Here is an 18,158-nt window from a genome sequence, read left to right on the forward strand (position 1 = left end):
AAATCCTGTGCGAGATCGTGTCGAATGCGGCACTTAGATCTAATAGCAATCGTGCTGCCGTCCGACCCTCATCAAGCACAGAACGCAGGTGTTCAACCATAGCGAGTAGGGCCGTCTCCGTGCTGTGACCAGCACGGAACCCGTTCTGGGTGGGATCGAGGATGTTCGCCCTAGTAAGATGGTCAGAGAGAATTCCGTTCACACGGGCCTCGGTTACTTTCGCAGCCCAAGGAAGAAGGGAAACAGGGCGGTAGTTCTCAGGTTTAAGGGGGTCAAGGGACGCCTTCTTCAGGATCGGTGTGACTACGGCCTGTTTCCACCTAGTGGGAACTACACCTGAAGATAAGGACAGGTTGATCAAAGAAAGCACCGGAGTACGGCATAATAGGGACATATTCCTGAGCTGAGCCGATTTCATCGGATCTGCAGGAGAACCTGATTTGATTTTGAGGCTCAAGGTGTTAAAGGCCTCATTTGTTAAAAAGGGCAGAATAGTGAGAGACTCACATCCACCCAGACTACAGCTAACCGGCTCCGAGATGTGAGTGCCCTTCAGAAAAGTTCGATAGATAGCTTGAAATTTCTCGAGAAAAAAGGAGGCCAGGTCCTCACAGTGGGAGTCCGAACAGATTTAGACAGAGAATGTAGACAAAATAGCTACTCCCAGCTGCCCAAATACATTGAGAGGACTTTGGCACTCCAAAATCATACCAATAGCTTAACAAGCATAACCTATATATGAATAACATAACATATACCATAATTAAGATCATAAACTTAGGGGGTTAATAATGAGAACCTTGTGTCACTTTTGCACCATGTAGAGTGGTATATGTATGATGCTGGGCTCTAAATTAGATTTATGAAGCCATGCAAAGTAACCCTGTGTGCCTTTGAGTGACCTCATAAATCTTGAGTAAGGCGGTATAGCACAAATCGATGCATCGCCTTACGACGCTGCCCCAGATTTATAAAATCCTATAAACCTGGGAAACACCACATCCCCACTCCTCCTGAGGTGAGGCGTAACGAGGGAGAAATATCTGTATTTCTTCTTGCTTTTTACCTCTTTCTGTGTGTGCAGCACACATAGAAAGAGGAAATGCCTCTTAGGATTGTTTCCATGCAGGAAGGTGACTCTTCATGCATAAAAACAATCCTGCATTTGCTTGAATTTGAGGGAGTGGCTGGTTTCAAGGTTAATTATGGCAAGTCTTACATTCTGAATTTGACCTTATCGCAGGCCGATGTTGCTCAGTTGAGGGCGTTGACGCCATTGGCTTGGGCCTCGGGCTCGATTCTCTATCTGGGAGTTCATCTGACTCCTACGGTGGGTAGGTTATTCTCGGCCAACTTCCCGCCCCTGCTGGCAAAGACGTGGGCGGAATTGGTGAGATGGAAGCCTAAATTCCTGTCCTGGTTAGGTAGGGTGCACGCGATTAAAATGGTCCTCCTCCCCAAATACTTGTATCTCTTCCAGGCCCTGCCTATTCCGCTGGATAACTCTTTCTTTCGGCAACTCAAAACGATGATCTTGAAATTTGTCTGGCAGGGGGGTCGGGCGCGTCTGTCATTCGCAATCCTGCGCCGGCTGCGGTCTGAAGGCGGGGTTGGTCTCCCGGACCTGCACCTATATTATAAAGCTGCCCAACTGAGGGTCATGGTGGAATGGTCGCAGCAGCTCTCTGAGAAACACTGGCTGCATATGGACCGAAGCGTGGCGGGTAGGTCCATCTGGGATTTGGCCTGGAAGCCGAAGAGAGATCGCCCAGTGAATGCGTACCTCAGTACTCCCACGGGTACTACACTGAAGGTGTGGGACACTTTGGTCGGCGATGAGAGGTGGACGACCTTCCCATCTCCATTCACTCCATTGCACTTCAACCCGGCCTTCCCGCCGGCGCTTGACGAGGGGCCCTTTGACGCGTGGAGAGAGGGTGGATGCAGGGCGCTGCTCCACCTGTTCCACGGCTCTGATCCTCTGACCTTTGACAATTGCATGCGGGATTACCAGGTGCCGCAAACTGATAGATACCGGCATATCCAATTACTGCATTGGGCCACGTCGCCCGGAGTGCGGGAGGCCGCCACGAGGCCTCCTTCCAAATTTGAGGCTTTTTTGCTAAAGACGTCCACCATGAAGTGAGCCATCTGTTATGTTATGTTATGTTATGTGGTTTTTATTTGGCGCACAGATGCTCCAGCTAATCTCCTTCCTATATCAATCTGATTTGTCTCCTAGGCCGCGATATATGGAGCAGTGGGAGGAGATGGTGGGGAGGGACATCACCGATGGTGAATGGTCGGCGCTGTGGAGAGATCTGACCCAATTCAATCACTCGATCCACCTAAGGGAGGCCCATTTAAAAACTCTCATGCAGTGGTATATGGTTCCGGCCCGGCTTCATCGTATCTACCCGGCTACCTCAGATAGGTGCTGGAGGGGCTGTGGCCTTCTGGGGGACTTCCGCCACATTTGGTGGGACTGCCCAATCGTCAGACCATTCTGGGATGAGATTCTTTCTCATATCAAGGATATTTTGCGATACCCTATTGACAACTCTTTGGCCTTCCTACTCCTGGGCCTACGGGACCCCGGTCTTGAGCACCAGACCCGCGCGGATAAGAAGATTCTATGGCTTTGCTTGGGTGCAGCCAAGCTTACGCTGGCGGCGGCTTGGAAACGGAAGGAGGCACCGGCGATCTCCCTTTGGCATGCTAGACTCTGGAGGCTTCTGCGCCTGGAAAGAATGGCGGACATCTTCCTCGGTAATTACAAAAACTTTAAGCACATATGGGGCCCCTTGGTGTCCTTTCTATCCACTGGCCTGCCTTCTGCGGTTTGCCCAGCATCATTGAGGACCTTACATCTCTTCCAACTTTAGTGTGCATGCTGAATGAATGGGGTGTGTGTGTGTCGCCGTCACGGGGGGATGAGGGGGGGGAAAGGGGAGTTGTTTTTCTTTCTTTTCGGTGCTGCAACCGGGGCACCTACTCTCAGCGGACGGTGCATTTTGGTGCTTCTTGGACTATTAGTAGATCTGCTTGATGGGACTGTTTGATTTCGTAAAGACTCTGCTCCTGTGGGGCAATTTCTACAGCTTCTCCTTTCCTGCGAATGTACGGGCCCACTGCCTGATCTTTCTTTTAGCATTATAGCACTGCCTCCGTCTTGATTTGCTCTATTTCCCACTGTGTGGGAGCATCTGTGCCGCCCGGTGTGGTATATTGTGTTTCTGTCCTTTTTGTTCACTGCAAAATAAAAAATTTACAAAAAAAAAAAACAATCCTGCATGCAACAGAGGCATCCTGGCACCATGGTGGAAGGCTGTCCACATTGTCGTTAGTCTGCCGAAATGACGTCAGCGCAGAGAGAAAGGGCAGGAACAGACTGGCTTGCATAAATATGTGCATTGATGCCCTTTCACCTTGGCATAGGGCAGCACAGCAAGGTGATGTGCTGCATTGCCCTATGTCAAAATCCCATTACAACCTTATTTCTCAAGCCTGTTGTCCCCCTGGGGCACTGTATATAAAATGGCTTCTGAATGTGTTCAGAATAATGATACTGTACTAAACACAGTTTTTTTTAAACTCTTAGTAGGTGCCTGTGATTTAGATGCTGAAGGAGAAGAACTGCTGTACCATAAAGAATATTCCTGAGACAGACACCATGAGACGACTGAGTTTGTCGGAGAAGGGTTGAAAGGGTTCAGGCTTTCCACTGATTGGATTTACGCGCTCCACCTTGGAGTATTTTGCTTCAAACTGAGGACGCAGCTCTTCCTGCCAAGAGATAGAGAAAAGTAAAAGTGAGACATGATTCATGAAAATCACATTCAAAACAAATTCTAGCAATTTACATGTGTACGAATGTGCAGCACCCGGTTAGTAGATATTCTAGAATTAACATTTAAAGACAGCATAGTGCATCTCACTCTACACATGTTTATTGTTATTCAGACAAACAGAAACAGTATTCAATTCAATTTGAATCAGCTTTATTCGGTTAAAATACATCTACAAAACCATTCTAAAAATACATCAAAAACATGATAAATCAGTTTACCAATATCAAAATATAAAATTTAAAAAGCAAGATAAAGGTTAGCACAAGAATCTCATGATATAATGTTGGTAAAAAGGTAAGCAATAAAAAGATAATACAATTCAAGTAACAGACAAAGTAAATTGATTTTGAACATATCCAGTGCTTAGGTAGGACGTAGCAAGCCTAAGAATCACCCAAAGAGCGAATATCCTATGTGGTTTTGTAAACTAGGGCCTCAAGGTGTAAATTAGCCTTTCTTCTTTTAATTGCTATTGGGACACAGGAGACAACAGCATAACTACTCTCTCATTTTCTAGGCTACAGATAAAGTTGTAGGCAGCTTTATAGGAATATAATATTAGACTATCACAAAGAAGGCGTAAAATACTCTTCCTGATGTCCTTATAAAAATGATAAAAGAGAATAAAATATAGAGTCGACTGTTGCGACTTCCCATCACAGAGGCTACATGGTAGATTTTGATTCCATTTGCCCATATTGGGATAAGCTATTAGAAAATGGAGAGTGCCCAGTCTTAGTCTGGTTAAATAAAATCTGTATTGTATTTTGATACCCAAAGTAAATATTGAAACAGTAACTTTCACCATCTACCTGATGTCCTGCATCTTTAAACTGGGGACATTGTAGCTGGGGATGGGCAGCTTCACCTGCTGGTGAATAGTCTGTGTTTCTACAATGTCTGCAGACTGAACTGACATGGTTTGAATCGTTTGAAACTTAACTAATGAAGCTAGCACAAGAAATGGGTGGTTTTGCATTTGAAACTGACAGACACACACACATATATATATATATATATATATATATATATATATATATATATATATATATATATATATATATATATATATATATGTATATATATATATATATATATGTATATATATATATATATATGTATATATATATATATATATATATATTCACTGAAAAAAACATAGGTTTCAGACATGGTATAGTAAGGAATTAACATCAAAAAAACCTTAGAAATTCACTGACAAAACCATAGGTTTCAGGGCTGTTATAGTTAGCTGGACATTTCACTCGTACAAAACCATTGAAATTCCTCCGTTATAGTTACTTCTGCTAACTATAAGTCACGCGCCCGCAATCCACTGTTGATGATGTCACATATTACATCATTCATGACATGGTCAGTGACATCACTGATGACATCTCAAATGACATCACTGATGACATAATCCAGTGAATGTAGTTTGGTTTGTTATTTAAATATGTATTATATATATAGCAATCTGCATTGAAGAATGAGAGGATATGTAAATATCTGGATGGAGGATTTAGTAGCAGTGTGATTAACTGTTCACTTGACTAATTTATAGTGTCTCACTAAATATATTGGATAGTGACTAAGCTGTGTGAATATCTGTATCACTTTGTCAGTTGTTGTGTAAACTGCTGTACCAGTTGGTTACTAGCTATGTGAAAGTCTATATTAGTTATTGATTAGTTAACAGAGTATTTGTATGGGAGAGTGAATGTGTGTGTGGTTCGTGGGGAGGTGACTGCCCAAAGATGTGTGAATAGTTGATTCAGTAGGTATATGAGGTTAAGACTGCATAGTTGATTCAGTAGGTATATGAGGTTAAGACTGCATGTTATAACAGTTGTTTGGGTGAGTAAATATCTTTATAGGTGTGGTGATGAGCAAATATATCTCTCAATGGTACATGTCCAACAAACTAGAAAAATAAAAGGCAGTGTATGTGACAGTTGTTGTATATAAATAAGTATACATAAGACTCAGTGATTGTATGAGTGACTGTATGGATAACTGTATACTTGTAATAGTGACTCATTGGAGCCGCGGAGGCCGCAGTTGCGGGGTTAAGGCTATCAAGGGCCTGGTGGACTTTGCCACGACCGACAGGGAGCGAGGAGTTGCCCCCTTGACAGACCCGCAGTCGCGGATATCGGTGAGCCGGAGGCCGGGAGCCCGCGGCGGTGAAGGTGGGCGACCTTTGCAGTGCGACAGGGTGCGGCGCGGCTGCAGTGAGGGGCATCGCTATGGCAGGGCAGCGTGGGAAGAAAGGAGATCGAACCCTCCCGGAGATGCTGGCCAGGGGACAACAGAAGGGAGAGAAGGGGTCCACCTTCCCGGGCACGTCCAGAGCCGCGCAGGGAGCTGAGGAAGGAGAGGTCCCCCATCACCAGGTCTTTCTTAAAGACCCTCTTCAATTCCCTGCATGAGGACTTCCACACACTGAAGCAGGAGGTGGCGGGGGAGGTTCGAGAGGTGCGGCGCGAGGTAGACAGTCTCGGCGAACGGGTGGCTACCATGGAGACTGCTGGACACTCTAGGGATGACGAAATTGCTCACCTGCAGCAGGAGGTCCTGCGTTTACAGGACCAACAACTGGACCTCCAGGCACACAATGAGGACCTCGAGAACAGATCCCGGCGAAACAACATACGGGTTCGGGGAGTGCCATCCAAGGAAGAGGGTGCAGATGTGGCTGGTTTTCTCCAGGTGTTGTTCAGAGAGATTCTGGGAGAAGACGCGGATTTTCCGATTCGGATCGACAGGGCCCACAGGGTGGGCCAAGCACGGAATCCTCCAGCCCCGCCACCGGACATTCTTGCTTTCTTACCCTACTACGCACTTAAAGAACGTATCCTCCGGGAAGCGAGGAAGCGCAAACCTTTGCAACTAAGGGATTATCCAGTGGCCCTCTTCCAGGACCTCTCGCGATTATGCTCAGGAAACGGCGAGCGTTCACGGTAGCCACGGATTTTCTACGGGAAAATGAAACACAGTACTCATGGGGGCACCCATTCCGTATCATTTTTCGTTGGAACGGAACGCTGCATCAGCTTCGCTCTCTCAGAGACACGTGTGCTGTACTGGGCATTGATGTGGCAGAGGAGAGGGAGCAGTCGCTTCGAAGGCGGAGAATGACCAGAGATCATTGGCAGCAGGTCCCGCCGCGGCGGGGCTCGAGGCAGGGCTCCAGACCAGATTCGTCTACAGTGAGAGCCGGAATGGAGGAGGCTGTACGCTCAGTGGCCCTCACAGCCTGATGTGCGGCCTAGGTTGATTCCGGGGGGAGATCACCTTTCTTGCATTGTTTCGATTGCTGCACCGGGGGCTGGGGGGTGGGGGGGCGGCGGGGGAGACGTAGTGGCTGGACGTCCACTACAGTGACTCACCACAGACTTGTTCCACTTGGAACCGGACTGGGACTATGAGGTTTGCGGGGTTGTTGCAGGGGGTGTGGGGGGAGTTGGGGGCGCTACTGTGGCACTGAGATGGCTGTTTAGGAGGAAGGGGAGGGGGAGAGGGGGGGAAGGGAGGCTGGTTGTTTGCATGAAGGGACTGTTGGGGAGGAGAGGGGGGAAGGGAAGGGGGTGGGGAGGGAAGGGCAGTTCAAGGGATGTTCACAGGGAGTTGGGGAGGCAAGGGCAGGGACCGTACAGTACTTTCAATGCATTAGCTCTGCTCTTACACTACTCCTGCACACTAATTGCACCAGGGCCGCCCCTCCTGGGCTGTGACCCACTGATAGGGCTATAATTCTACCCACATCGATGACAGACCTTAAGGCCGTTACTCTTAATGTGAAAGGGCTGAATAACCCTGTGAAGAGGAGAGCAGTGCTATCCTTACTTGAAAACACACAAGCTGATATTTGTCTTTTGCAAGAGACCCACCTCCTGGCCTGAGATTGTCAAAGGATGCGGTCTCAAAAGTTCCCAACGCAGTTTTTCTCCTCCAACACCACCAAAACGGCAGGGGTAGCGATCCTAGTGTCCAGAACATTCAAGGGAGAGGTCCTACATAAACCGACAGAACAAAAATGGAGGCTCCTAGCATATAGAGTAAAGTCGGGAGGTCTGGTGTTTACCATTGGGTCAGTATACAGCCCAAACGAACACCAGGAACGATTCCTTCGCTCGGCCTTGGTGGACATCACGGCCACCCCGGATAAGCACATAATCATAGGGGGAGACCTGAACATGGTCTTCGACTCGTCTTTGGACAGATCGGCGCAGAGGCACCCACAGACGGGGGAAATCTCGCAGATAGGTAGGTCCCAACTGGGCGAACTAGATCTCCAGATCTCTGGCGCGGCCTCCATCCCACCGCCCGTGACTACTCCTCTTACTCGCACGCACACAAAACCTATGCGAGACTGGACCACCTTCTGGTCACGGGACCGGTCTGGGACCTGGCCATAGACTCTGAAATAGGGGTTCTCTCACTGTAGGACCACGCCCCCGTCACGGGCACATTCCGTCTACCACCGATGTCTCCCTCACGCAGGGTATGGTGCCTTAGAGACACTCTTCTGCATAAGAAGGCAGTGGTGAAGCACATACAGGACTCGATTCGTGACTACCAGACGCACAATGATAATGCTGATACCACCCAGGCGACACAGTGGGCAGCACTGAAGGCGGTGCTCCGAGGAGAATTCATTGCTATCACCTCGGCGGAGAATAGGGCGCGGCAGCAAAAGCGGGATGAACTCACCCGTAAGGTGCGTGAGCTGGAACAGGTACATCAGAGAACGGGAGCCCCCAGAGTCTGGAAGCAACTTAAGGCAGCGAGGAAACTCCTGTCAGCGTTGGATATGGACAGGGCGGAATACGCTGCATTACGCTTGAAACACGCGTACTACACGGGCGGCGATAAGTGCGGCCGGCTCCTAGCGAACAAGCTCCGAGTGGCGCATCAAAGACACTTGGTGAAAGAGCTATCGATCTCCGCTGGAGAGACCGCCACGGAGAATAGCCAGATTGCGGAGGGTTTCCGCCGGTTCTACGCCGACCTGTATGCAAGCGAGCCCCCATCGGCACAGGCAGACTCGGTTGATCTTCCCTCCCTCACCACGGAACAAGTGGAACATCTGGAACGAGACATACGGGTTGAGGAGGTGATTACAGCCATTTCCAAGCTCAAACACGGGAAGGCTCCGTGCCCGGATGGTTACACGTCCCTTTTTTATAAAACATTTTGCCCCGCGCTAGCACCTATCCTTACACGCCTCTTTAACTCATTCTCCGCCCCTGGCGCTATCCCTCCGGATTTACTCCAAGCGACGGTGTCGGTCATCCCCAAACTGGGGAAGGACCGGACTCAATGCAGCTCGTACAGACCGATCTCTCTTTTGAACATCGACCTCAAATTGTACACCGGGATCCTGGCGGCCCACCTGGCACTTCATCTGCCGGGCCTGATGGACCCGGATCAGGCGGGGTTTGTCCCCGGGAGGCAAACGGTGGGCAATACCAAGAGAGTGGTTCATATCCTAGAGAAGGCCTCCCGGATCCCTGGGGAGAGAATGCTGCTGGCGGTCGACGCGGAAAAGGCCTTCAACCGGGTACATTGGCCTTACTTGGAGAAGGTTCTATCGAAGGTGGGCATAGGAGAGAAATTTCGCACTCTAGTATTCAACTGCTACCGATTTCCATCTGCGATGGTACGGGTGAATGACTGTAGCTCTCAGAGATTTGCGATAGAGCGGGGCACCAGACAAGGGTGCCCATTGTCCCTGCTGCTCTTCACACTCTATCTGGAGCCCCTTGCCCAAAGGATACGCCAAAACCCGAACGCGACCGGCATAAAGATGGGGAGATATACACACACCATTAGCCTCTACGCAGACGATATTATACTAACGCTGGCAGATCCAAGGAGGGCACTCCCTGCGTGTATCGCTGAGCTAGAGGACTTCGCTGCTGTCGCAGGCTTCAAGATGAATATGGGAAAGTCAGCGGCCCTCGATGTTTCACTGACTGCTGCCACTAGAACTGATTTACAGGACCTCTTCCCCATGCACTGGTCTAAAGACTTGGTGCCATACCTGGGCATACTATTGGCGCCCACCCTACCCGCTATGGTGACCGCCAATTACGCAGCCTTGAGTAAGAAAATTAAGGAGGAACTGAGCCGCTGGAGCAGAGGAACGCTGTCTTGGCTAGGCAGAATAGCCGCAGTGAAGATGACTCTCCTGCCACAGGTGCTATACCTGTTCCGGGCTCTGCCGCTCCAGCCTCCGAAAGGATGGATCCAGCAGGCTCAGGCAGACATTGCACGCTTCATCTGGCAAGGCCGCAAACCCAGACTCAAGAGAGCCTTATCCACACTGGCCCCTGAGGCCGGGGGACTGGGCGTACCGGACTTACGCAAGTATTTCCAGGCGGTACAACTGCGATATCTGGTGGAGTGGAGTAAGTGGGAGTCAGACAAGCACTGGCTTTTTCAGGATCAAGCGGTCGCAGGACGGACTTTGCAGGAGGTGCCCTTCTTACGTAGGGCTCACCGTCCCCCCAACCTGTATGCGTCCTTCGTCACGCGAGTCCCGATGAGAGTGTGGGAAGCTACTAATGTCACACATAATCTCACTACTTTCCCCTCGCCGTTCACGCCTTTGGTTGGGAACCCAGATTTTCATCCCGGGATGGAACTCGGGGCTTTCGCGCACTGGCGGAATGCAAGATGCAGAACGCTGTTTCATATGTATACCCCGGATGGCGTCATCCCGTTTCAAGATTTCAGGCGAGAATACCAACTGCCCGAGACGGAAAGGATGCGGTATATGCAGGTGCGGCAAGTACGCGAATCGGCGGACAGGAGGCTCCGGCCTTATGAGAAGTGGCTGGTGACGCGCACTTCGGACACAAAACTTATTTCAGATCTCTATAAGTTCTTGCAGCCTTCCTCCTCGCATATTTATAACCCGGGTAGGGAACGCTGGGAAAGGGAATTGGGGAGGGCCCTAAGTCACACAGAGTGGGACCAAATTTCTTACAGAGCACGACATTTCGCATACCACACGGGACTCACAGAAACGTTCACTAAGGTATCCACATATTGGTATTATACACCGGAGAGGCTGCATGAAATGAACCGTAACATTGAGAACACTTGGCGGGCTTGTGGGCAGATAGGCACACTTACACATATTTTGTGGGACTGCCCCCTGCTGTACCCCTATTGGAAAGAAGTCTTAGATGAGATTGATTCACGTTTTGACATAGAACTGCCTCGCTTCCCCGCGTATGTCCTGTTGGGCTTGCCCAATGGGTTGATGTACCCTCTGAAGTCTCGTAGGGGTAGGCAGATAGCGATTGCACTGGGTTCTGCTGTTCAAAACATACTCATTCACTGGCGTACCACCACACTCCCCTCCACTACGGGTTAGCTGCATAGATTGTGGCATGTCCTGGGGATGGAGAAGTTATCGTTCATGGTGGCGGGAGAGGTGGAGCAGTTTAATGACCTGTGGCAGCCGTTTCACTCACTACTTGTAACGGAATTTAGAGAACTCACATGCCCCCGATATCTCCGCTTATTGAGATTAACGTCACCAACGGATCCAGCTAACCAGTGAGTCTAGAGTTACGGTCAGCTGGTGGCCTGAGGGAGGGTGAATTTAGTACTGTACTGTGTGCGGGAGGGGTTTGAGGGGACGGGAAGGGAGGGGGGAGTTCTGGAAGGGGTTGTTTATTCTTGAGGTTGTTGTTGCTGAATGTGCACCAGGCACCACGCTTAGATTGACATTACAATTGCAGAACCTTTACGCGCTGGTTGCGCTCCTGTATGGTTGTACCATTGCACTGATTCTTAGCAACGACTGTCTCTATTTCCTTGTGTAAATGTTTTAATAAAATGCTGTAAACTTAAAATATTGAAACTGAAATATTGTTTTGTTTTGGTGCAATGAATGGATTAGAACATGGTGCTGATTGGGACACTAGAGGAGTGCAAAGGGAGTGATATGGTGTTTGCTGGAAGTGTATTGATACTGACTGGGGAATTGAAGGTGTGAGAGACAAGTGTATAGGTGGTTAGAGGACAGCATGCATAGTGGATAGGCGTTTGAAGCAGTCCATGTGCTAAGGCCTGGCTCAGTGCATGAGTACTTGGGTACAGACTGAATGATAAGAATACTGCAAGGAGAGTGCCTGGGTGAATTTATAAGTGTTTGGGTTTTGGCGCAGTGAATTGATTAGTACATGGTGCTGAATGGGTCACTAGAGGATTGCAAGGGGAGTGACAGGGTATTTGCTGAAGTGTATGGATACTGACTGGGGAATTGAAGGTGTGAAAGACAAGTGTTTATGTGGGTAGAGGACTGCATGCATAGTGGATAGGGGTTTGAAGCAGTCCATGTGCATAGACCTGGCTCACTGCATGAGTACTTGGGTACTGACTGAATGATTAGAGTACTGCAAGGAGAGTGCCTGAGTCAATTTAGAAGAGTATGGGTTTTGGCGCAGTGAATGGATTAGTACATGGTGCTGAATAGGTTACTAGAGGAGTGCAAGGGGAGTGAGACCTAGAGCCAGTGCTATGCCAAAAGAAACTTAGAATACAGTTAAAAACCTACATACACTAGGGAACACTATGTGTTGGGGTATCTCTGTGATTAGAATGACCTCCTCTGTAAGCCCCTAGTACATAATACGGCAGGGGGATTAAAACTACCTCATAAAATGTGCCACAGGGCGCGTTTGCACACTGGTGAAGGGAGGGGGGGGGGGGGCTAAGCTGACGTCTGCAAACACCCTGTGGCCGTTTTAATTTAGGAGAAAAAAATCCCCTTGAATCCTGAGTGTCCCTTGGGTCCAACTAGCCCCCCAGGTACCTCCAGTTAGCGCCACAGAGCTGCGTTACAGAGAGGTGTAAAAAGTGGCACGGCCTGGACCACCTCTCTGCAATGCAGTGTAGTGGCGCTAACTGGAAGCACCTGGTCGACTAGTTGGCCCCCCAGGGGCCCTCAGGATTGAAGGCAAATTATTTCCTCATCTTAAAATGCACCACAGGGCATGTTTGCACACGTCACCTCAGGCCCCATCCACTGTCTTCACCACTATGTAAACGCGCCCTGTGGCCGTTTTAATTTGGGAGATAAAGTCCCCTTGAATCCTGAGGGTCCGTAGGGTCCAAGTAGCCCGCTAGGTACCTCCAGTAAGCGCCACCGAGCTGCATTGCAGAGAGGTGTAAAAAAGGGCACGGCCTGGACCACCTCCGTGCAACACAGCACAGTGGCATTTACAGGAAGCACCTGGTGGACTAGTTGGCCCCAGGGTTCCTCAGGATTGAAGGGGAATTATTTCCCCATCTTAAAACCCACCACAGGGCGTGTTTGCACCTGTCACCTCAGGCCCCATCTCCTCCCTTCACCACTGAGGAAACACGCCCTGTGGCCATTTTTAAGTTGGGAGATAAAGTCCCCTTGAATCCTGAGTGACCCTTGGGTCCAACTAGCAAACTAGCCAACTAGGTACCACCAGTAAGCGCCACAGAGCTGCGTTGCAGAGAGGTGTAAAAAGGGGCACGGCCTGGGCCACCTCTCTGAAACACAGCGCAGTGGCATTTACTGGAAGTACCTGGTGGGCTAGTTGGCCCCCTGGGGTTCTCAGGATTAAAGGGGCATTATTTCCCCAACTGAAAACGATCCACAGGGCGTCTTTTACACGTTACCTCAGGCCCCATCCCCTCCCTTCACCACTGTGTAAACGCGCCCTGTGGCCGTTTTAAGTTGGGAGATTAGGTCCCCTTGAATCGTGAGAGTCCCTAGGGTCAAAAAAGCCCACTAGGTACCTCCAGTAAGCACAGTTGCAGAGAGGTGTAAAAAGGGGCACGGCCTGCACCAACTCTCTGCAACACAGCGCAGTGCCACTTACTGGAAGGAAATTAAGTCCCCTTGAATCCTAAAGGTCCCTAGGGTCACACTAGCCCACTAGGTACCTTCAGTAAGCACCACAGAGCTGCATTGCAGAGAGTTGTAAAGAGGGGCGTGGTCTCTGAACACCTGTCTGCAACGCAGCTCCGTGGCGCATACTGGAGGTACCTGGTATGTCCAACCCGGTCTCTTCCTTAACCCCACTTTTAAATGAAATCTCATTATTCTCGAATGTGTCTGGTTATAAACTTACCGTTCCCCGCCGTGGAAAAGCATACGGATCTTCACCTCGGGGGCCCCTAGCGGGCCCCCTGGGTGAAGGGGGTATGGGGGGTGCACATGGGGGGTACCCCCTTGCATTTGTATGCAGAAATCGGCAGGCACCGCGCGGTGCCTGCCACTTTCTGCATACAACTGCAATGTATGCATTTTTAACATTGCGGCGGGTGCAGCTTGAAGCTGCACCCGCCGCAATGTTAAACATAGAGGATGTGACCGCCAGGGTGGCGGTCACATCCTAATTGCAAAGGACGGAACGCCGCAGCCCATGCAGACGTTCCCTCCTACTTAGGGCTCGCGGACGGACGCAAGTCCGTCCACGATCGTAATGTGCCCCTTGGTTCTCCTCCAATATTCGTGATACGTTATCTCACAACTTTGCTACCTGAAAACTAAAAATTACCAATTTGCTGTCATTGTGGTCTCCTTTATTTTTATTGTGGTGGGGCAGACTTGATACAAATAAAATGATGATTGTTCCCCAAGTAATGTTCGCCTTATCAATGATACCGTTTAAAATTCCCCAATATTACTTTACACAGATTAACTCTATTTGTACTAAGTTTTTGTGGAATAATAAAAATGCACATACTGCCCTATCCAAATTAATTTTTCCGAAATCTGAAGGGGGTGTTTGTTTCCCTGATTTAAAACTGTATCATAATGCTTTTCTGATTCGTAATTTTTTTGCTATGTCCAAAGATTATCAAAATGTACCTAAACCTTCTTTCGTTACTGTTGAACGTTCATTGATGAATGAGTATTCATTTCAGGATGTTTTATTTATGTACTTAATGGCAACTGTGCTACATTTGGATGTTAACTGTCAATGACACCAACAACGTACGTTTTTTGTATTTCCTTTCTATGACATGAAACCAACATCATCTAACAACAGTGGTTACGAAAATCCACTAACAAGAGGTGAAACCAGAAAACCTAGGATCCCAGGTGAAATGGTTTATTATTAGTATTTATATTATATTTCACTCATTGCAGTAGCTAATATTCATTTAGGTCCTGACGAAGGCAGAGGACACTAGTGTCCAATTGCTCTGCTGAAACATGTTTACCATATAGATTCCACTGGAAGATATTTGTTAAAACTGCCATTCTTTGCACTGTTTTTAACCTTGGGCAACTGAGGGATAATAATAAATCCAAGCCTCTCTCATTTACCCAATTTTATCGCACTTATTTTTCCATACACTTTTATGCTCTGCAATTCATTTGTCACATATCATTTGATACCCTGACTTCACACCTCCTCATACATTCTGAGCTATTGGACACATACATCTAGTCCTTGTATATGGCTCGTATGTTCTACATTATGAGGGGTATAAGGAAGCCCAAATGATGACTAGGGCGGTATCGGACAGTGACTGCTGGGTATCCTTATTCACTAAGGGGTACTCCTATTTCGTCAGTTATACCTTTAAGATCCTCTTTTAACACTTCTATTCGTGTTTATTTTGTTGGTTCATGTCTGACCAAGGTTTACTTACTCTAGACCCTTGGGCACTCTGTGTTTTCTAAGTTGTTTGTTGGGGGCTGTGTCCATGTGAGGTCTGAAAATATGCCCTAGGACCCTTCTTTACCGGTTTGTGTGTATGTTTTATTTATGACCAATAGTACTTTTATTTCTAAATATCCAATTTTAAAATACACACACTATCTCCTACATTCACATTTCTTTAAGCACTTTGGCAATTATCAATCTTTTCTAGCTTCCTCATTATGGTATAACAAATATATGAAATTTCGTCACAAATCATTTTATTTCAAATATTGGAAAAGAAAAGGGCATTTTTTATCTTAATCAGATGATTGTTAATAATGTGATTTTGCCCGTTCACCAATTACAAGAGACGTACAAACTCCCTGATTCAGATATTCAACAATATAATATCTTGGTTCCTGTACTCCAGAATTGTTTTCAGACTTTCGTTTCTCAGCCAACCCCTAGTTCTTTCACACCAGATACCCCATTATATCAAACTTCTCCTGAGGTTATTCCAAGTGCATCTTTCATATATAAATCCTGATTTTCACTTAATTGCACACAAAATAAATCTAATATTGAGCTTGAGTGGGAACAGGATTTGTTCCAAACTCTGTCTATATCTCAGTGGGACAAACTTTGGAAAAACTCTTCAAAACATCCAGAGGTGTAAATATCACCCAATGTCTCTTTTTTATCTATAATAGAGTTGTTATTACTCCTCTTCTTCTACACAAATTCAACACATCAACTTGCTCCACTTGTTGGTCATGTCTTACTGCTGAAGGTTCTATAACACACTTACTTTACTATTGTCCCAAGGTTCATGCCTTTTGGAAAGTAGTATGGTCAAAATGTTTATTAATTTTCTCTTACATTGTCCAACTTGACATACATAATGTATGTTTAGGTACTTTGGGGGTCATTAGGATGGCGGGCGGACTTAGTCCGCCCGCCCTCCTATCGGTGATTGGGACTGCCTGCCATAAGGGCGGGGGTCCCTTTCGGGGCATTAGGATGCGCCCACCACAGTGGTGGGCGCATGCTGCATTTTTAGCATTGTGGCGGGCGGTGCTCTCAGCACCGCCCGCCACAATGCCACACGTATGCATTTGCATAAACAAAGCGGTAGGCACCGCGCGGTGCCTGCCGCTTTGTTAATGCAAATGCGTGTGAACCCCCCACCTCTCCTTTACTCTGGGGGCCCACAGGGGGCCCCCAAAGTAAAGACTCCATGCCTTTCCGTGGCAGCATCGCCGCCACGGAAAGGCATCTAAAGAAGCCCATGTTAATATGGATGGCGGTGTCTGATAGACACCGCCACCATATTAAACCTTTTCCAGTGCCAGCAAGTAGGAAATGCAGGCTACGTGACCCACTCTCGTTCAGGAGCAACGCATAACAAACCTACAAACCCCTTTTTGGAACCTGCATACAACTGCATATGCGTCGCCCCCCCGGTGCAAGATTCCCAGTTGGAGAAGATTGGCGCATGGGGAGAGAGGAGGCAGAATGGACCTGCCTTAGAAGGGGGACAAAAGCTGACTTTTACCTGCGGAATGACTGCTGCATCGGCGCTGTAACACTTTCCAGTGAGACTGGAGGGCAGCACTTGCTGTCTTTGCTGTCTCCTCACCGTAGGAGCGCAATCGGTGGACTGCATCGCCCAGCATGCTGTTGAGCTTCAGGAGCAGCGCGAGGTGCCTGACACCTGTGAGGCAAAGGCGGGGCGAGTGGTCACGGGAAAGGGAGTGGCCACGGCTCTAAAAACAACGGAGCACTGAACCCCTAGTAACAAAGAAGGACACTATTGAAATGGGCACTGAGGAAGGACAAACGAAGTCTGAAACGCGTCTGCCTAACGTTTCAGGGACCCTTTTGCTTGCCAGCGCTTGTAAGAACATTAAAAGCCAACTGTTTGTATCCCCCGTAGTTGGTCACGCTCTTCTTTTTGCGGGGAAGAGATTGGAGGTGAAGTAGTGCCAGCAAGTAGGAAATGCAGGCTACGTGACCCACTCTCGTTCAGGAGCAATGCATAACAAACCTACAAACCCCTTTTTGGAACCTGCATACAACTGCATATGCGTCGCTCCCCCGGTGCAAGATTCCCAGTTGGAGAAGATTGGCGCATGGGGAGAGAGGAGGCAGAACGGACCTGCCTTAGAAGGGGGACAAAAGCTGGCTTTTACCTGCGGAATGACTGCTGCATCGGCGCTGTAACACTTTCTAGTGAGACTGGAGGGCAGCACTTGCTGTCTTTGCTATCTCCTCACCGTAGGAGCGCAATCAGTGGACTGCATCGCCCAGCATGCTGTTGAGCTGCAGGAGCAGCGCGAGGTGCCTGACACCTGTGAGGCAAAGGCGGGGCGAGTGGTCACGGGAAAGGGAGTGGCCACGGCTCTAAAAACAACGGAGCACTGAACCCCTAGTAACAAAGAAGGACACTATTGAAACGGGCACTGAGGAAGGACAAAGAAAGTCTGAAACGCGTCTGCCTAACGTTTCAGGGACCTTTTTGCTTGCCAGCGCTTGTAAGAACATTAAAAGCCAACTGTTTGTATCCCCCGTAGTTGGTCACGCTCTTCTTTTTGCGGGGAAGAGATTGGAGGTGAGATATATATATATATATATATATTTCCTTTAAAAC

At 48.4% G+C, this 18,158-nt stretch overlaps 1 protein-coding gene across 1 annotated transcript in view; it reads right to left on the reverse strand.

Moving 5' to 3' along the window:
* Positions 1-18,158, reverse strand: part of ANO3 (anoctamin 3) — a 1,465,374-nt gene that overhangs the window by 302,704 nt on the left and 1,144,512 nt on the right. The window contains exon 15 of the mRNA XM_086959492.1: positions 3,646-3,786. Within this exon, the coding sequence (XP_086815618.1) occupies positions 3,646-3,786 (141 nt within the window). The remainder of the gene's footprint in view (positions 1-3,645; positions 3,787-18,158) is intronic.

This window comes from Lissotriton vulgaris, chromosome 2_2, assembly GCF_964263255.1.
Source record: "Lissotriton vulgaris chromosome 2_2, aLisVul1.2, whole genome shotgun sequence".
NCBI classification, from domain to species: domain Eukaryota; kingdom Metazoa; phylum Chordata; class Amphibia; order Caudata; family Salamandridae; genus Lissotriton; species Lissotriton vulgaris.